Source organism: Danio rerio, chromosome 5, assembly GCF_052040795.2.
Source record: "Danio rerio strain M-AB ecotype USA chromosome 5, GRCz13ab, whole genome shotgun sequence".
Classification (NCBI taxonomy): domain Eukaryota; kingdom Metazoa; phylum Chordata; class Actinopteri; order Cypriniformes; family Danionidae; genus Danio; species Danio rerio.
In genome coordinates, this window is record NC_141025.1 from 42,962,777 (window position 1) to 42,983,603 (window position 20,827).

General features: G+C 37.2%; 2 protein-coding genes across 54 annotated transcripts in view; both read right to left on the reverse strand.

Annotated features, from left to right (window-relative positions):
- Positions 1–20,827, reverse strand: part of epg5 (ectopic P-granules autophagy protein 5 homolog (C. elegans)) — a 1,176,376-nt gene that overhangs the window by 710,612 nt on the left and 444,937 nt on the right. The gene's annotated exons all lie outside the window — the stretch shown is intronic.
- ncor1 (nuclear receptor corepressor 1) overlaps positions 1–20,827 on the reverse strand; it is a 114,785-nt gene that overhangs the window by 3,247 nt on the left and 90,711 nt on the right. For 31 of the 50 annotated variants that reach the window (NM_001442985.1, NM_200276.3, NM_001442984.1 and 28 more), the window contains 18 exons: positions 19,813–19,981; positions 19,347–19,466; positions 19,159–19,236; positions 18,806–19,032; positions 17,590–17,920; positions 17,215–17,445; positions 15,111–15,311; positions 12,668–12,817; positions 10,339–10,482; positions 10,114–10,255; positions 8,612–9,084; positions 6,719–6,844; positions 4,389–4,525; positions 4,085–4,314; positions 2,127–2,267; positions 1,427–1,545; positions 1,192–1,245; positions 869–1,081 (listed from right to left, as the gene is read on the reverse strand). In NM_001442985.1, the coding sequence (NP_001429914.1) occupies positions 869–1,081; positions 1,192–1,245; positions 1,427–1,545; positions 2,127–2,267; positions 4,085–4,314; positions 4,389–4,525; positions 6,719–6,844; positions 8,612–9,084; positions 10,114–10,255; positions 10,339–10,482; positions 12,668–12,817; positions 15,111–15,311; positions 17,215–17,445; positions 17,590–17,920; positions 18,806–19,032; positions 19,159–19,236; positions 19,347–19,466; positions 19,813–19,981 (3,286 nt within the window). The remainder of the gene's footprint in view (positions 1–868; positions 1,082–1,191; positions 1,246–1,426; positions 1,546–2,126; positions 2,268–4,084; positions 4,315–4,388; positions 4,526–6,718; positions 6,845–8,611; positions 9,085–10,113; positions 10,256–10,338; positions 10,483–12,667; positions 12,818–15,110; positions 15,312–17,214; positions 17,446–17,589; positions 17,921–18,805; positions 19,033–19,158; positions 19,237–19,346; positions 19,467–19,812; positions 19,982–20,827) is intronic. The other 19 variants (XM_087251445.1, XM_087251439.1, XM_087251442.1 and 16 more) reach the window with 1 other exon arrangement.

A 20,827-nucleotide genomic window follows, 5' to 3' on the forward strand; every position in this document is an offset into this window, starting at 1 on the left:
TTAGAGTCATCCAATACATTGGCGAGCCACCCAAGAAGGGTCAACCCAAATACAGCAAAACCTAACAACTCTTTAGTACTGAAAGGATTCCAAACAGTGGTACCCTACCCTATTGTGGTTCTTCAGACAGTGAAAATTTAAATAAATGCACATAATGCTGTATTGCTGTGGAAATTACCCATAAAAGACCACTTGAATGTATTTAAAACTTTGATATTGTTGTCCAAATATTTTATAAATGCCTCAAAACATGGCATTGTTTCAACATTTTTATGTTGTTAAATGAGAGAACATTTGATTTAACATATTGTAAATCCCTAACAGTCTTTTGTTCTTGCAAGCAATTTTTGACTTATAGAGGTCTAAGTGCTAATGATAGTTTTTAATGGCCCAGCATCAAAGAATTCTAACTACTTATCTCTAAACCATATATTTTAAATAAGGATCTAATTAAAAATTGAATGATAAAATAATTTCAAAACAAGCAGACCCGAGTGGTTTACATTCAAATTTTTTTTAAACATAACTAAAAAAACTCTTTAAAATTGTAAAAACTCAATGTTAACAGATTAACAGTTAAATATACAAGATATAAATAGAGTTTTGCTAAACGTTTTATTGAGATGTATTGTTTGGATCGATTATATACTTTTAAACAACAAATAAAAATTAAGACTCATTTAAAACAATTTAAGACCAACAAGACATTTCAGTTTCAGTTTCAGATTTCAGTTAATTTAAGACTTGTTAATACTTTAAGATCCCACAGACATTTTGCAATGAAATAAGGTGCTTTACTTATACACCTATACATATTTTTGTGGTAACATGCAAAAAAAATATATATATATGGCTTTGCAGTCTGAACCTGTGTTAGGGGACGGGCTGGCCTCCTGCCGGCTCTCTGAAATACTGCTCATGCTGCCTGAGGAGTTTGCTGCGCTCATCAGGGTTTGCTGCTGCTGCTGCTGGTCCTCCTGCTTCTCCTCCATGTTCCCCATGAGAGCCTTCCTGATGATGTCCTCCAGACCCAGATTACTGGCTGGATCACTGAACGAGTGGTTTCTAGGGTTTACACTGCCTGTACAGAGGAACACAGACACACACAGAGGAAACATTAAGAATGACTTGAGCAACATTTAAGCTTGAAAAAAGAAATGAAAAAGAAATAAAAAAAAAGATTTTTCTCACTTGATGTTGTTACTGCTGGGAGATTGAAGATTTCTGTGCCTGGCTGAGCATTACCTGTTCAGATAAAGAGCAAATGAGAGGTAAAATTTGATGCTAATTTGATGCTATGTCCTGTTGCAATGACAGGGGGAAATATGTGGGAAAAATCTTAAACATGAGCTCAGCATTTTTTTTTTAGCAAATATTACTTAATGTCAGTAGATCCTTAAGGAAATGGGTTTGCATTTTAACTCACCGACTTCTGCTTTGCGACAAATCTCCTGCTTTTTGGACATAACCATAGGAGATGTGCTCTCCAGTTTGGTGAAGAACGAGGGCAGATAAATGCCACTGCCTGGGGAGCGTGAGTCAGTCCTGAAAAACAAAGTTCAGATGTCACACAGTGAAACACAGGGATGAAAATATGGGCAGCACAAAACAACACTAAAGACAATAAACAGACAACTGTACAGGGATTCAGAAAGTAAAGAAAAATGGATTAAATCTTTATTATTCAAAACAAAGCCTAAAAATGATATGGAAATAAATATGGCACAAATCAAGGCTCAAGTAAACCTTAAATATACTTTGGATTACACAGGTTTGTTTGGGAATTTGTTGTCAACATTCTGCTTTTCTAACTAGAGGTATACTGTGTTTGTAGCCTTAGCATGCTTTTTGAATTGTTCTCACACTATTGAAATGATCTACAAAAATGAATAAAGCAGTTGTTTCAGAAATGAAAGCATAACAATAACCACTATACTGAAAAAGGCAAGAACAGCTGAAACAACTGAACAACAATAAATCTCAAGTTTAAATAAGCATAAAAAGACATTTACATTATGCTCGGAGAGAAAACTTGCAGACACTCAAATTAAGTATCAGCATGTTTGCATAAATAAATAAATAATAATTTAGATTAAAGTAAGTTCAGCGAGACTGTGATTTTGTACCTCTGTTCAGGAAGATCCTGCTCTCGTCTTTGACTCTGCAGCACACTGGCCTCCTGTTTATCCATCCCAGAATAACCCTGAGGAGGAGAGATGGGCTCATAGCTCTCCAGTCCTCGACCTCGATCAGGAGACCTGCCTGGCCTGAAATGAAACCGGTGAAGGAGAGGTTTTTTTAGTGTGGAAAAAAACATTGCTTGCACTTTGGAAACATTTTCACATCTGACCAAGGACTTTCAGATGAGGTTTCATAGATTACTTAAAGCCTCTGCTTGTATAAAGTAAGACATTTATCGTTGGCAGTTTACAAAACTTACTGTCACAGTAAAACACATATTAAGTACACCTAATGCAGGCAATTCTAAAACAATGATATTTAGGCATTGCATTCATTTGTCTTAAAGCAAAGTTTGACTGAGTGCGAACAAAGGTTCTATTAGTTTTGGACTTTTCACTAGTTTTATTTTTAACTTCGTTTTGAATTTTTTTGAGATTTACTAGTTTTTATATTTTGAAATTACTTAGTTTTTTAAAGTAGTTTCAGTATTAGTTTTTTTATGTAAATTTGTATATTTGTTAGGTGTGAAGGGAAGTTCGATCTTTAACATGAACTGGATCATTTGTTGCAATGTTCCAAAGTTTGCACTCAACATACCAAAAATAATTGGTCAGCAATTATAATTTCAGTCAGTTAAAACATCACCATGATCTGAAAAGTTTCTTTCAAGTAAGTTTTGCAAGCATGATTGACTTATTTAAATTCCATTACGACTTTCTGTTATGAAATTAACTTGCGTTTCGCCATATCTTCTCATTTAAGACTTAGGTTTACCCGCACTGCAGTTGTTCAAGTTTAGTTCAGTCACAGCAGGATGTACTGTTTGAGTTCGGTTTACTGAATAATGCATGCACAGTATTATTGGTTCACCGCTTCTCAAATGAGTAAATTCAAATCAGTTTACTGTTCTAGAACTGAACAACTCGATATATAAATTGGTCTATTTTGAGTCAGAAAATCAGCCATGTAAAACGTTAGGGTTTTTGCTTTAATTTTAATAAGTTTTGTATGTACACAATAGTTTCAGTTGTTTCTATTTTTTTTACTCTCGTTTTTTTCATTTTAGTTAACAAAAATGTTTTTAAATTATAGTTTTTGTTTTTAGTTCATTTTCATCAACTATACCCTTGTTGTGAACACCCATTTTTTATATATTTTCTTGTTACGTCAAAGCTACATTTTCAGCACCTTTCACTCCAGTTTTCAGTGTTTTGATCATTCATAAATCATTGTACTTATTCCTGCAAAACATCTTTTATCATCAATGTAGGAAAACGTGCTGTTCATTATTTTTCTGGACATCATGATTTTCCAAATTCTTTCAAAATTCTAATAAGTTAGATTTTTTAAAGGAGCAACATGTCTTTCAAATCTATTATTGCAGTATAAAATAACACAAACATGACAACTTTATCATCATTTACTAAATTTACGCTACACTTGTTTTAAACATTCTTGTGTTTCTTCATTGATTAAATCACTAAAGATATAGAGGTAAGAACGTTGAAAACCATTAGCCAATGACTTCTACAGTATTTTCATTAATTTGCTACTGGTTTTCCAGTAAAATAACTATTTTACCTTTTGAAAGTTTAGTGGCTAATTCTTAAAGTTCAGCCGTAGAAAAATTTACTTTTGCCCCTAAACCCAACCATCATTGAGGATAAGCAAAGCGTACTAAATTGTACAAATGAGATCATACAACTTCATATGAATGAGCCACTAGATCAAAATGTTACATATTGTGGTGAGATTGTGTTTGGTTTTCAGCATTCTTTAAAATCTTTCTGTTTTCAACAGATGTAAGAAACTCATTGAGGATTGGAATCCATTAAGTGTGCACACCTCATTGTTTTTGGGCCAATTATTCCTTTAAATGTTTTTACAAACAGTGCATTTTTACCTGGCTCTTGATTTATCGGAAGAGTTTTCAGGAGATACTCTTGCTGGTCTCTGATGGTGAGCAGAAGTTGGGTTTTCTGGGCTGTAGCGGTTCAGGGCTTTTACTCGACCCACACCACCTCCAACACCAGAGCTCTGGAATGTGGAGGAGAGCGAGGAAGAGGAGGAAGGCAGTGAAGTGGACGATGGGGGAGTGTCCTGGCTCTTGGCAAAGTCCTGGGTAATGATATGCTGCGAGAGAGAGATGAGGGAATTAGAGGAAGCAGGATCTGTGATAAAGCATCAGGAGTTTGAGTGTGTCTTACCGAAATGTGGTCAGCGAGGGTCATGATGCGGTGTGTTTTTGGGACAGAGCCATAACTGTCTGATTGTGAGGAGGGGGGCGGCTGGGGTGCAGATGGTCCTGAATCCCCGGGCTGTCTGTACCGGCCAAATGACATTACTGCAAAATAAAAGATCAGGTAAAAAAATTATTACACTATGGTAAATCTGTCTAGGCTTTTTCAATGCAAAAAACATCTGAGAAAAAGCGCTAGCTTATTTATATTTACAGTGCTTCCCACACATAGACTTTACTTGGGCAGATCACCCAGGTATATTAAGGCTGCCCAATCATATTAGATTTTTTTGACCAATATTATTATCCTTTAAAACTTTTTTGTATTTGGCTGACATAACTAAACATCAGCGTTCGATTAACCAGTGGAAAATCTTCTCTCGCCCTACAAATTTCGCACTGTTCATTGCGTGTGCAGGAGAACTGTCAACAACACTTCCTCATACAGTCTCATGTACTCAAAGAGATTGGCAGACTTTTTGAGGTTTAAAAATGCATCCGGTCGGTGTTTCTAATGCCAAGTTCAGACTGCATGATTTTAGCCCCGATTTTGACTCACCGACAGGTTTTGAGGATTGCCGAAAAATGCCTGAAATCACAGGCAAATCGGTGCTCTGTCACGCGAGTAATAATCACACAAAATGTACCATCAAAGACATGATCTGAGAGAATCGCCGATGAGTCGCAGATGCCCGTGAGATATTTGGCATGCTAAATATCTGGAGCTGTCGGCGATTCAAATCATACCATGTGAAATATGTTTCGACTGAAAATAACATCGGCAATTACCTACAGCCAATGAGAGAGCAGAATCCACTAGCGTGGGTACCTGCAGGTCAGCAGGAGATTAAGGGATAAGTTAAACGTGCTCATTTAAGGTTATTTGGACCCAAAAAATGGACAAAAACTAGTGTAAATTTGGCAGGAGCATCCGTGTCTGTTGTATGTGTCATGTGAGTAATAACAAAACCAGGTAAAAAAAAAAAAGCTTTATCCTATTTAATTTCTAATTCCCTTCAAACCAAAGTGAGCAAATATGTACATTTTCTACACCACTAAAGGATTTTTTCTCATTATGCAGTAAATAACAAAAGGTAAACTACGTGTTTTTGGTTGTGAGACGTAGTTTGAACAAAGTTGTAGGCGATTCTTCCTATAAAGTCATGCAGCATAAAACCCCCTGTCACTGATCTATCTTGCAGTGTAAACAAAGCAGCGACAAAACGCTAGCCCAGATAGTCATGCAGTATAAAACATCTTTGACAAAAGATGAGGACTTTGAAAATCATGCCGTCTGAACTCGCCATAAAATCTCCTAAAATGTCAGTGAGTCAATATTTGCTTTCGCTTTCTAAAGCGAGAATAGATTCTTTAATCTAAACAACTCAGAAAAACTTTACCTTTTACTCTGAGAGGATGAAATGACTGGTCTAAACTGGCTGCAAAATGTATGTACATTATTAGAAAAGGTCAGTTAACTCATTTGCCATTTTTACTCATTTTCAACACATATTTATATAATATACACTTTTAATTCTAATTATTACTAAATATCCATTTTAGAGATACTGTCTGTTTTTGTTCTTTTTTTCTGTAATTTCTTTCTCATTTGCTGTATATGTTATTCATTGATGATGTTGATATATTGCATATTTTATACATATCTAAAATGCTTTGGCAATACTGTGCTAAATGTCATGCCAATGAAGCAACCTGAACTTGAGGGAGGGAGAAATAGAGAGAAAGAGTGCAGCTGTGTGCAGATGACTCCTAAATAGCATAGAAAAAAGAGAAATAGTGGACACCAGCCTTTTTTAAAACTTTAAGAAGAGAAATGGTGTAAAACAGTGTAATAAATAAAAGTATTGTTTAAAATCACATTACTTTTGTCACATGTAGTTAACCATTTATTTTAGTATATTATATTTTTAGCATAGTATATTTTAAACCAAAGGGAAGCACTGTTTTTATAATGAAAACATATATTTTATGTTATTCCACTTTATATTTTTAGCCACTTCAAACATTAAGCTGTTTTCTTGAGCACCAGATCAGCACATTACAGTGATTTCTGAAAGATCATGTGACGCTGAACCCTGAAGTAATGCTTTCTAAACATAAAAGGCTGCTAAAAGTATTTTTAAATAACTAGATATTTTTACTGGACTCAAACTATTATACTAAATGTAAATATTTCCCACGTTGTAATACAATGGCTTTAAAGAGAAATGCAACATGTCTTTTTATTTTTATCTTTACAGGACATGAATGTTTCTGTTTGTGGGTTTGGTTTTTCACCTGTGGGCAGCTGAGAGCTTTTTTCAGATGGGAAGGATCCTTCGCTCTTGTCTTCTCTCAGGGCTGGAGAGTTCGCTGGGCTGATCACCTCAATTCCTCCCTGAGCATCATAACGGCTGGATGACACTGAACGAAAGGTACACATGCTGTTATAGTCTCAAGAGCAAATAAAGTCTGGTTTGTTATGAGAGAATGTGTGTCAACTACACCTTTAGCACACAGTCTATAACCTGTCTCAACATAAATAAAACACAAACTTGGTAGCAGCAGCGCTCAACAGAGAAACAAGATGATTGTGATACCACCATTTACAAAAAGAGCAGAAAACACCAAAAGCCACATACTGGAAGTTGAAGATAACACACCCATGTTATAAATAAATTAAATTGTTCAGATCTACAGACCTGTGTATTTGGGCAGGAAAAAAAACAATAAAGAACAAAATCTAAGCAGACACACCAGGAGTTGGCTTCAAAACAGCTTTTAGCAGTCTGTAAAGTAAGTGACTAAGGCAAGAACAAATTTCATTCCCCCAGTAAGAACTACAACCTCCATAATGGAATTTACTCCTTCAAATCTGAGGTCAGGGTTTTATGGATGTTGTCGGTCTCACTTCTAGCTAGGTCAAAGTTCGCACTTTCTAGGTTTTCTAATACTATTAGGCCCAACGGCCTGAATGACACCGGTCATCCCATTAGGTGTCCTGTTAATGCCTTCTGTTAGTAAATCCTTAAGCTCATGCCTTGTCCTGAAGAGGTCTAATTTCTTGAATGACCCTTTGCATATAAACATTTGTGAAAGGTTTGTGGCACTACAACCAACACAATCTTTGATAAGATAACATATCTAGCTTATGGCAAACTTGCTGATTACCTCTTATTGCTTTTTAGTAACACTTTGGGTCTGTAAGGGTCTGAGTTATTTGTTGTTGTTTTAAGCAAAATATAACTGAAATTTTGCACAATGCATTACGTTTATTAAAAGATTTATATATATTATATATGTATTAACATATTAACATTACAGCACAATACAGTGATTTCTGAAAGACATGTAACACTGAAGACTGAAGTAATGCTTTCTAAACATAAAAGGCTGCTAAAATTGTCATCAAATAACTAGATATTTCTTACTGGACTCAAACATTTGAACTATGTTGAGGTGTGAACTGTACAGTGTGACAAGCAGATTATAATCATCTATACATGACATTCGGTGGTGAAAAGGTACAGCAGGTACATGCAGTGCGAGTAAAAGTATCTGCTGTAAATATTACTTTTAGACCTTTTAAAAGTACTTAAAAGTAGTGAGTATTGAGTATAACGATGTGAATGGCTCATGCGTGTACATGCAATTTGTGTATGGATGTGTAAACGTAACACTCTGTAGTGCATTTAGCTAATGTTAAAGGGCATTTGGTGGTTTCAGTCCTCATACAGTAAACACCCATCTTCTCATCAGTGACATGCAGTCTTTAAAGTCTCTCAATGATTGCGTGTAAAGATTTAAGACATCTTGCACACTTTTAATGTTTCCAAACTGATTGTTGCATTTATGAGGTGCAAATTTCTTGCGGTTGTTCAGTATGATGCACTTTACTTTCTTTAATTGGATAAGAATCAAAAGACTGATTAATCTACTTTAGCCAATCTTCATAGACAAAAAAAAAAAAGTAGTGACTGCAGGTTGAAGAAAAGTAGTGGAGTAAAAGTACTAATCCTGCACTAAAAATGTACTCAAGGGAAAGTAAAAGTACACATTTTAAAACTACTTAGTAAATAATTTCTGATAAAAACTACTCAGTTACAGTAGTTTGAGAATGTGTAATTTGTTACTTTACACCACTGATGACATTAGATAAGAATGAATCAAAGTGTTTCTGACGACACTCACTGCTGCTAGAGGAGTCGGAGCTCTGTGAGCCTCTCTCTCGGGAGTCTTTATCTGGGGCGATCTGCCGTGTGATGATGACGTCAATGAAGTTTGCAGCTGTTATGGTGGTCTTTCCATGTGTGCGCAGCTCCTCCTCCATGCGTGATTTTGTGGGTGGGGCTTTCTCTTTGCTCCCTGCGGCTCCTCCACCCTCAGCATACACTGATTGGGAAGGTTTTCCGCCAGGAAGTGACATGTCTCCATATGGCGACTGCATGGAACGGCGCTCCAGCTCCTGTGGCTCCTGTGCTGCCCGGCGTGATGACATCACCTCATCATCTCGCGAGCTACTGTTACTGTGCTTGCCATCCTTGACTTTTGCTACATCCATCTGCGGTGCTGCAGCGGCAGCATCCACCAAGGCGGCGAGGGCATCAGCAGCGTTGTTGTATCGGGAGTTTGCTTGAGCTGCAGCTGCTTGTGACGGCATTGGCCTGGACAAACAGAAGTAAACATTTCATTACACCAGAACTAATTTAAACATCTACGAATTAAAAAAGGCTAAATATTGTTTAAAAATCAGCAGAGTGCCCTACAAACTTTTTATGAGTAGGGCTGGGTCGGTAAATGATATTACATGAAGTCACGATAAAATATGTGTCAATACCAATAAGCTCTAGACTTTATATTGATTTAAGAGCCAATCACACAGCAGAAATGTACAGCAATTGGGAATCTAAGTGTGTTGATACTAGAGATGCACCGAATTATTAGCCACCAAAAATTATTGGCCTCTGAAAACAGGTTACGCTATTTAATGGAGCCTCTAATTTTTGTGGAAGTAATCTGGGTAATCTGGAAGCATTAAAAACTGAGATAGAAATATATATTGTTATCGTTCAATATGGAAAAGAATGAAATGAGATTGCATTTTGGCCATATCTCTATATTTGTGAGTGTTGAAGACTGGCCATTTTGGGTTAAAACTATTGGTCCCCCTACACCACCTTTATAATTAGTGCTGGAAACCACCTGAACCCACCTTCAACACAGCTTAATCAATATGCAAATGAGAATCAAATGTAAATGACCCTTCGCTAAGCCACACCCAAAAACCGCCACAGACCAATCATGCTTTAGCAACCGTAGCTATGCGTGGGAGGTCTGCCAGCGTTGTGCATATGGATTGTGCAAATCTGACACCGGTATTCTAAAAGTTTGAATGAAAACCTAAAACCCAAGGGGGAAAATGCCAGCGTGGATCAAGCTGTGTGAGGGGCATTAAAAGCAGCACAATCCAGTCACATGTCCTTTAATTTCAAGCTCTGAATATTTGGATAACATATCAACTAAACAAAGCAGAGATATGATCACAAACTAAGCACTTGTGATCAATATACTTCACCCGCTGCTTTTTTCAGTCATTTACATCCCTTATGTCCTTTACATCCAAACTTGCTTTTTTCATACTTTTATTTAACAGGTCAAGTATAATTTTCATAAATGATTAGCATATTACTCACATGAGCGGGGTAATGACGCTTTTGGAGTTAGTGCCCTGAAAGATGCTCGGCCGCTGCTGGAGGACACCTTCCTGTGCCCTTACAGATGGAGAGGTGGAGCGCAGGAAACTACGGCTGCCTGGTCGAACAGGCTGCTCGGGACCTGAAAGAAAAAAGTGTCATGTCTTGAAAATGCTGGAAGAAATGAGTAGTTTAACTATTGTTACACCTGTTGAATAATCTTACCCCCACGCATATATTCTACTGCTGCACGCTCCCGTTCTCTCTGCTCTCTTTCTCGCTCTCTTTCCCTTTCCCTCTCGCGCTCCTTTTCTCTCTGAGTCTCCCGCTCCACTATGGCTGCAGCGGCACTGTGATGAGCCGGATGTCCTGCAGGGAGCGAAGAACAGGCAACACACAAAAACAAACAGTGTGGAGTTACAAGCAAACCAGCTCATTTCACTTGCTGTAGTTTGACAGGGCCAGCTGACAGATTCACAGTAAACCTCAAGCATTAATCTATTCATGGTGCCATTCTTGTTAACACACATTAGCAATTTTGATTTGACCCCTTTTGCACAAATGGTGCTGGTTCATGCGAGTGGGAGAAACTGCAAGCTGCATAGTCTTGGTTTAGTCCAAAAAAATATATAAAAAAAATAAAAAATAAAAATGTTTCCTTAATGCATACACAAAACTACCACAACATTAAAACCAATAAAATGCTACGTTACTTGGCAAGGGGATGTCTGTCAACTTCACATTGCCATATCAGGATCACTTAGTGCTTAGTTGGTGTTAATAAAACAATCTAGCATTAAGGAGCTCTGTTTCCCTGGATACATATTTTTTCTGAATAACTCTGAAAAACTGCCATTATCCTCCACTAACAGGTGCAATTGTCAGTTACTTGGGAAGCTTTACAAAATATCACAAATAATTTTTCATTATTTCATGTCAACAACATTTAACAAATAAAAACAAACGAAAGGTAGCTCTATGCATGGTGTGAATCACCCCTCACGTTAAAATACAATGTTTCACTACGTAAGAGAATCATCACACTCTTTTCCTATTGTCTCTTTAGTTTCACAAGTAAAATCCTAAATTGACCATTAGAAAAAAGGTTTTTTGTTGCAGAAATTTCTCAGAAAAGGTGGTTTATGCACCAGCACCTTCATAAAGGGGTAACCAATGTACTCTAAACAGGAACAAAGCAAATTATCAAACAAAACACAGATAAAGATGAAAAAACACCAACTGACACCAAAAGATCAGCACAGTTACTGATTATGCAACAAAACAGTGAGACAGACTAAAACACAGGAGCCACCAAACACCATTCAAAAAATGTGTTAGCACAGAGTGCACAGCATTTACTCACTGTAATTCACCTCCACTCTCTGTGTGAGCAGACATTTAGACTGTTAAAGTTTACTCACCTCCAGATCACCTGCACTCCCAGGACGAGCTTTACACTACTGAACCCAATAATGTTTCAGATGCTTACTCATGTGGGCAGGTGCAGGCAAGATCTCAGGAGCAAAAGAGGGGTAAGGGGGGGTACTAACGGCAAACCAGGGATGCTTTGACGCTTTTTAAACTTTGAACAACACCTTTATATTTCTACGTTTATCTTAAGCTACGATCCGGTATAAGCTTCATCTAACTCCTCAAAAAGGATCAGTATGTTTGAAATCCTAACTGAACCGTATGTGCATTTATTGACCCATTCATCACAAGAACCATTTGTTTGTGAATCTGACTGAACCTTTTTTTTTTTTTGCTAGCAGCCAGTGAAAACAAAGCAGTATAAAGCAGAAAAATCACGTTGCCAGATACTGTTTACAGAAAACTACTAAAATGCCAAACCACAACTCTATATTTTTACACTTTTCCTTAAAATAATTAAATGAATGATAAAATTAAATAATTGCAAAAACTATAAAAAAATATTGCCCTAAATTTCTGATGTAAAGTACAGGCAACATTATCTGGCAACATGTGCTGAAAACGCAGCCAATGTAAATGATACTAAGCAGCACTGGAGAATGAATCACCAAATAAGGAAGGGAGAAAGTCATACATCTGCCGTTGTGTTATCTCTGAATCTGGTCTGTCTCATGTAGTTCAAAAAGTCATCACTCACGTGCTGGTCTAAGGACTGTGCAAACGCAGTTGCTTTTTACATTCAGGTGCAAAACTGGTCACACTCGTCTAATGTTATCTCAGAACGGATTTCCTTTTAATAACTTGTGATCCAAGTGAGCTTTTGTCAGGTTTTAAGACCTGTCAATGCCTCTAGTATTATAGTTTGTAGGTTTGTGATCAGTAGAATTAATTCTAGACTAGCTCATCAATTAGATAAAATGTGCTTTCTTTTGCTGTGACGCACTGCCATCATAGTTGTGCAAGTAAAGAGCTGTAGTTAGTTTGAGGTAGAAGAAAGCATCTCAATTAGAACAGTACAACTGATCTCAGAGCAGCAGCGAAGGGCAAGTTTCTCAAGCACCACCACCAGGACTCGAAGGGGAAGTTCAGGTGTTGGATAGGAGAGGAGGGGTGGGATCCTCACCTGGAGATATGGAGGCAGGGTTGAATGCCCTAGGAGGGAAAGGGGTCTGAGGTCCAGGGATGTAGGTGATGCGGTCCAGGGAGGGGGAACCTGTGCCCCCAGGGTGAGGTAACAGGATGGTAGGTGGCATCTGGGCTAGATCAATTATTCCTTTTACAGACAGAAGCAAAGGGCCAGAGGGTGAGCATCCACAACCAATCAGCTTCAAACTTAATTAAAGAGCCAACACCCTCTACTAATCTTCTAGAAACGTCTAATGGCTAACAGAAGAGTATAATTTTTTTTTTAAAGATTCAATCAGCTTATTTATTATTTCATATTAGAGTTCAATTACCACAAAATAAAACAGGCCAGGGCTGAAAGCTGGTTCCCACAAATAAATAGAATCACAACATAGGGGCATTTGGAATAGTGTATACACAATGTCTTAAAAACAGACATTAAAATGCTTTTCAGAAAATGACTTAAAACACTGTATAATGCATGTCAGGACAGTAACTGGTAAACAATCACTATGCGTGAAGTTTGACTATAGGCTATAAGCGGATACTCATAACCTGTTTTTAAAAAACTCAAGTATTTGTAGTTTACACAAAGGCATCTTTTTTATTTGAAAATGGTTTATGCTGACAGTTAGAGTAAATGACCTTTTAGACAGCAGAGCCCGCTAAGGGTCTGAGCCTGAGGTCAAACTCTTTCAGATAAACTGTCCGTTTACACAACGTTTTTGGCTAAAGACTGAACCTATTTGTCATTTATCTGTTTGTAAAAACTCGTCTACATAGTAAATGATTAGGGAGGTGTAGGTTAAAGGCAAACGCAAAGAAACAGAAAACAATGTTGTGGTACATGGTTAGCATGCAGTAATGTTGCTCAAATGTTTGCTAATTTGTCCTCAGCAAAATGTGGATACTTTACATTACAAACAGCAGAGACATATCTTACACACACAGCTAATTGGGGATGTAACGATTCACCTGGCTCACGATACTAATCTTCACAATTCACAAATGTTTAACAAAATTTTCTGAAACAAATTTGAGGTGAAGAGCCCTTTCATTTTTTTCTTAAATGCTGCACAATTTGCAAAATAATAAATTTTCTGCCATAAACAAATTGCTATTTAAAAAAAAAAAAATAATAATAAAACTTGAGAAAACTCATTAACATAAACTAAAACTGTGACAGTGCTGAGATTTTACATTTTTAAAAGAATTGTCTGCGTATCTCTGTTTTCTGGCATAAGCAGAGGTCATTTACAACTTCCTCTGCTGGAAAAAAAACTGGGGACTGAGATGGCTGATGTGGAGAGGAAAGCCTTTTCTTAACCAGAGAGAAGTGTGTACAGAGGTGGTCAATAGATAATCTTCAACATTTTAAATATTTAATAATAATAAGCAAATTATTAAAATATGCATACAGTAATTTAACAAAGGTGAGGATAAAAATAATCTAATACCTGCTTCTGTAACAGCAGGACTTTCTCTTTCAGTCTGAAAAACATCTTCACACTTTCACTATATAAAAGTTATGCACTGTGTGATCTCCGTATCACTCGTCAGAGCAAGCGGAACAGCAAATCATACGGCCTGCGTGGTTTTTGGCTTACAAATAGTTTTTTTGCGTATTGACCACTGTGACAGTAGTTTTTCCACTGTGCTGATGGTTTATGTTCATCATATTCTTTCTTCTGTTAGTGTATGTAAATGTCTTTTTGCAGTTTGTCTGGCAAACTTCACTGCTGTGATTTTACACTGCTGCCCCACTTCTTGCTTGCCACTGATGTGCAGGTAAAGCAAGTTTGCGCCCCCTCTGTTAAACAAATGTATTGTGATTCATTCAACATTTCAACTGGCTTGAATTGTCACATATTTTTATCAATTTTCAAATGATTCACAGTGAATCCCGACAACTAATTCTACATGCACACCTAAACAGGTGTGTCAACGACACCGTGTTGTCATTGCCTTCATGTACCATTTACCAACAAGGTGACAGCGCCACATACTGGCAATGTTGTTGTGTAAACGTAGCCTAAATCATGCTCTTGCTTTAAAGCCATCCTTTCATTTGTGTAACATTATGTCTTCTAAGACCTAGGTTAATTTGCCCAGTAAAATGAATGATGTTACTTGAGTTACAATGGGGTGAAGAGTGATCTTGCAACAAACAAACAAACAAACAACAAAACCTGCAGGCCTCTTTAAAGACAGGTATCATGGACATGTGAGAAACAGCCCCAGCCCTGGATTTAAAATAGTTTTGAACTCTGTGAATTGACACAATTTGCTTTAGGGTCATTTGCTTCTGGTGGTCTGGAAAAGGTTGCCACTAGTTCACACAAACACGGTATCCAAACACCACATTCTTTCTTTGATCCTTTCATACACTTTTACAAACATACACACACACACACTCATTCTCGAACAATCATGCCCCTTACCTCTAGGTGGCGGGTACGGGATGGCAATAGACTGTTCACGTGGCGATAGTCCCCTTGCGAGATCAGGCCGTGGTATGACCTGCATCTGTTGTGACGTGATGTAATCGTTTAGGATGGTTTGCCGAGTGTTTTCCATGGTATACAGCTGGTAAGTGTTGGGGTATCCAGTTGGCGATGGTTGCCGTGGGAACATATACGCTGCTGCGATATACAGAGGAAAAACAACAATGAGAGGTGAAAAGACAGCTGTTCTTGTCTTGACGTCAATAGTGCAGGTTTGCCACAGTAGTGGAGAGTCAACCAGGAAGTGCCATTATCAAATGCATGAAAAACCAAAACATGATGTTTACAAATGAGACAGAAGTAGTGCTTTTAGAGAGAGTCATTATTCAGAGCATCAATCAATTTTGTGCATGACGCATGAACTGTTTTTCCTGCAGGCCTGTTTGAACAGAACTAATTCATAATTCACAAATTTTCCAGACCCAGGCAAAGAGTACCCACTTGTGTTTGCTGAGGCTAATTAAAGAGATATTTCATCCACAAATAAACATGTACAAGAGCTGCTATTCTGTTCACACAGGACTACTACTACATTATTACCACAGCTTCACAGAATGATCAAGGGCACAAGGTTTCTCACTAGGCATGGGATGATAACCAAGGTATACCGTGGTTAGTAAAAATCAAGATGAATCGCCAGCATTTTCTGCTATACCATTACAAAGATAAGTGTAAGATTTTTTTTATGTTTTTTTTAAATTTTTTTTAAGGACAACAGTATCTCCGGCATAAAAGATCTCCAAAGATGCCATTTTAAATTTTGTAAGGAAATCAGTGTTTTTAAAGCTAGTAAAGACCATTTGAGTTATTCAGCCTGGCATGTTTACTGTTACAAAATATTATAAATGTTTCTAAAAATAAAATCTATTGTGTTCAAAGGGAAAAAAGCTTTAGGTTTTTATGCAGACATTTAAAAAGAATATATTTTAGAGCAGTAATCACAATACCATGAAACCATGATAGTTTTATTCATGGTTATCTTACTGTCAGAATATAATACTGGCCTATGCCTATTCCTGACACCATGATGCATGCATCGGCAGAAACATCAAGCTGATGCTGTTTCTTTTTTTGTTTTTAACAAAGGTTCCAGCATCCAGAACAACAAGTACCATTTTAATGAACAACATAAAACAAATATTCTCCCTCTTGGTTTTAATCTAACAGTGTAAGCATGCACACACGCCATTATCATACAGCATTGTGTGAATGTAAGGTCATGCTCGAGGCTGCTCTGAATGCTTTCAAGTTGTTCTTAACCTCAATGTCAGTGATTTTGTAGGATTTTAAATGAGTGTCTGCAAAAAATCAAATCAACCACAGTTACCAAATAAGGTCTCTTTGCATTAGGGCTGGGGAATTAATTGGCAAGTAATCGAAATCGACATTCAGAATCTATAATAGTTTTAATTTTTTCAGTTTGATTTTTTTTTCAATTACTTTCCTAACCGTGTGTGGAGTGAAGTGACCCCGCTCTGTTAAGGCTAGTTTATACTTCTGCGTCAAGCACACACATATAGTCCACCACAGCCTTCATGCTGTTGCATGACTGGACGGCTAGATAGCGTGATATTTAATAAATAATCGTAGATAGTGTGTGTTTCCTTCAATTATTTTAGCAAAGCACCCTTCATTCAAAAATCTCTCGCTTGTAATATGTGTGCACATTTAATGTGCAAAACTTGTCAGTGCACTATAAGGGGGCAAAAAAATTAAATAAACAGATAAAATAATTGTTCATTTATCGTAATTGAGATAAAAATCGCCAAAACACTCCTCCATACTCTGCACAACCTTTTCTTTCTTTACAGACATTCATCACTCTTGTGAAACACAACATTGCCAATTTGTGTGCCAAAACAATAATGGAGAGACAATTTGATTGTACTAAAGTTTTTGTTAAAGAGAATATTGTAATAGTAACATAACACTGTAACTACCACAACAATATTTTACTTTTATGAAATCTAGATAAAAATACCAACAGAATCTAAAAGAGAATAATCAACATCTGGAAAGATCCTATAATGCCTTAAATTACCTGGGTCCAGGACTCTGTGGTGGAAGGCGATGGTGGGGTCCAGGTGTGGCGGCAGGTGAGTCCGGTAGACCTCTCCAGGTACCACAGGTCTGTGGTGAGGGTCAAATGGGCTGTGAGAGCCAAGAGGGTCAGCTCCAGACACAGGCGATTTGGCAGGAACACTATCCCTCTGGGTGGGGGTCAGTGCACTCTTCCTTTCATGAGAAACTGGTTTACCTGTGGTTATACTTCCTGTTTGAAAAGGAAAAAAAGCGGTATAATGAGCCATAAAGTTGACAGGTAGACTTTAAGATAACAATCTACGATTGACAGTAAGTGGAGCAACTGTTTGGTAGTGGTAAGGTAAAAACAGATGAATAAAGAGAGCAGTCATACCCTCTTGCCCTCGCAGCAAGGGAGATCCTCTGGGTATGGAGGTGCTACTGTATGTAGGTGTTCTCCGTGCATTGCTGTCATCATACATGCCTGGACTGAGCTGAGCCTTTCCTGCCTCTGCATGAGTGGAGCGCAGGACAGATGTGGAGTTTACTACAGAAGTGTGCCGGACACGCTCAGACGCCTTTGCATCCTCATACTTGGCCCTCTCACGCTCGGCTGCCTCGATGGCAGAGTGTGAGATCTTTACTGGGCTTGTGATTAGAGATTTAACATTGTGCTTAATGGCAGATGGGTTCACAGCACTGCCCTCGTACTTCAGGGGAATACCCTGCACAGAAGTAGAGAAACGATGCAAAATTAACAGTTTAAAAGCATATATAGTTTCCTTTTGACTGATCCAAATTTGATATACACTACGTCAAATTTTTTTTTAGTAAAAAAAAAAAAGGAATGATTCTGTTCATCAAGGCAGCATTTATTAAATGTAAAACAAAATTGTTAAATACTTATTTATTATATATTTATTATTACTTATTGTATGTAGTTTTAAATTAAATTATTTCACCAGACATTATTGCTTTTATTACTATTACAAATAATAATAATAATAAAACTAATAATAGGCGACGCGGTGGCACAGAGGATAGCATGTTCACCTTACAGCAAAAAGTTTGCTGGTTTGAAGCTCGGCTGGGTCAGTTGGCGTTTGTGTGTGGAGTTTGCATGTTCTCCCCGTGTTTGCGTGCGTCCACTGCGCAAAACATATGCTAGATATGTTGGAAGTTAATTCCGCTGTGGCGACCCCTGATTAACAAAGGGACTAATCCGAAAAGAAAATTAATGAATGAATAAATAATTATAATAATAATAATAATTATTTGTATTAGATATATTATAATAGTTAATATTAGAGGGACTTCTGAAGGATCATGTGACTGAAGAATGGATTATTGAAGCTGAAAATTAATCTTTAAAATTACTGGAATAAATTATTAAACTAAATGATAAACAACTTTTGAACAGTTATTTAATAGTGCAATAATATTTCACAATTTTACAATTTGTACTGTATTTTGGATGAAATAAATTAAGCCTTTGTGAGCAAGAGAAGCTTATTTTAAAATCAGACTAACCCCAAACTTTTGACCGGTAGTGTAAATGTTACTCAGACAAATCACAGTGCAGAAAATAACAACAACTGTAAAGGTCGTACCTGAGTAATAGACCCTTCTAGAACAGGAGTTTTGCGGCTATCTTGGGTTTCCTTGCGGGGGATTTCATGAATAGAGCGGCCCATTTCCTTTATGGTGTTAACACCTTCATATGGTTTACCCTTTGTTATGCCACCTTCAAAAGAGCGTATGGGCGGACTCTCCCTCTTGATCTGTTTACCATATTTGGAGGCTTCATCATAGACTTCAGTAGAGGCTCTTGGTGTTCCTGAAACAGAGGAAAAACTGAGCATGATGTAGTAGACATTTACTGAGAAACAACATCTTTAAGCAAACTTTTTTCTTTTTAAAAAAAAAATACAATATGCATTTTCAAAATGGGTCCACAAATTACCTTGCATTATGGATCCTGCAAGCATGGGTCGATCCTTCGACTCATGTGGACTTTCCCTCAATGTTCTGCAAATCAAACCTGGCAGACAGAAACAACTCGTGAAAACATTTCTTCCTTGCAAGCATCTTCAACTTTTTTTTGTGCCTCATTATTCTTTTAATTAGAAAGAAAATGAAAATGTGACTAACCTTCATAAGGTGTAGTCTCACGTGGTGTGTGTCCCCGTGATCCCTCCATGATGTCATATGTGCGTTTAAGATCGTGCCCCATACGTGGGCTTCTTGTGCCCTCTCTAGGGTTCTTAATGGCTGTGGGAATTTAAAATAAGAGAGACATATTATTGTAATAATATGAACTAAAATACCAACAGACCATGTCCAAAAGACTCCTGACTAACATCTTGCTGTGGCGCTCTATAAAAATAGCGACTGCCCTTGTCACACTGCTAACAAACATGTAATTTAGCCTTTAAAGTAATGCACATTTTCAAAATCTGTCTCCACTTTCACTGCTGTGAAATGACTAGACCCAGACAACAAAGATAACGATTTTAAAATAAAAGAAAAGCAAAAAAATTAAAATAAATAAATAAATCCTCCATTTTTAGAAATATGCCATGAACAGTCATTAAGGCCTAGGAGCTCTGGTTCTGACCGTCATAGGAAAGGATGTGTCCACTTTTGCCTTCATAGATGACGTGAGCTTTGGAATGAGCTTCTGCTCGACTCTTCTCTGGACTGCTCTGGTCCTCTGTGGCCAGTTTAGCAATAGTGCCCTTTAAAAGTTCTGCTGCTACATTGGACTGAGTCAGTGCAGGAGTGCCCTGGAAAGAGAAAGAGTGTTACTGAAAAACACTTCACAACTATAACTGAAAACTGCACAAAGGCCTACAGGTCTCAGCACTGAGTACACCCCATTTTGAAAATGAACATTTTTATCCATTTCTCAGTGAATATTGGCAATGTATTTTGGTCCTTCTTATCTGCTCTCACTGCTGCAGATCTATGTGCCCTCCAGAAACTTGCGTTCTGTGAATGAACGTCGCCTCTTGGTTCCATCCCAAAAAGGGAAGAAATTACTTTCCCGATCGCTCGCGTTCAATCTGCCCAGTTGGTGGAATGAACTCCCTAACTGCATCAGAACGGCAGAGTCACTCGCTGTTTTCAAGAAACAACTAAAAACTCAACTATTTAGTCTCCACTTCACTTCCTAATCTGCAATTGCCTCTCTGGATATACCAATAACTGTACCCAAAAAAAATAAAAAATAAAAAATAAAAATAAAAAATTACTAATAGTTTCCTTCTTAGACTTTACAGACCTGAAACTTGCCTATAGCACTTATTCATTGTTGCTCTTATAGTTGTGTAAATTGCTTCCTTGTACTCATTTGGATAAAAGCGTCTGCTAAATGACTAAATGTAAATGCATTTAAACAAAACAGATTTACTAAACTAATATATTTATTAAAATAATTATTTAGTCACCAAACATATTTAGAAATTGAAAGATAATAAAACTTAATTCAAGTAAAGTATTGAAAAACAAAATGACAACCTACAAAATTTCAACTCAATTTCGCGCATCTCTTGATTTTTCCTCTTTTTTTGAATTTGCATTTAATATTTTTCTATGACATATTTTTGGGGTGTACTAGTTTTTGGACTGTT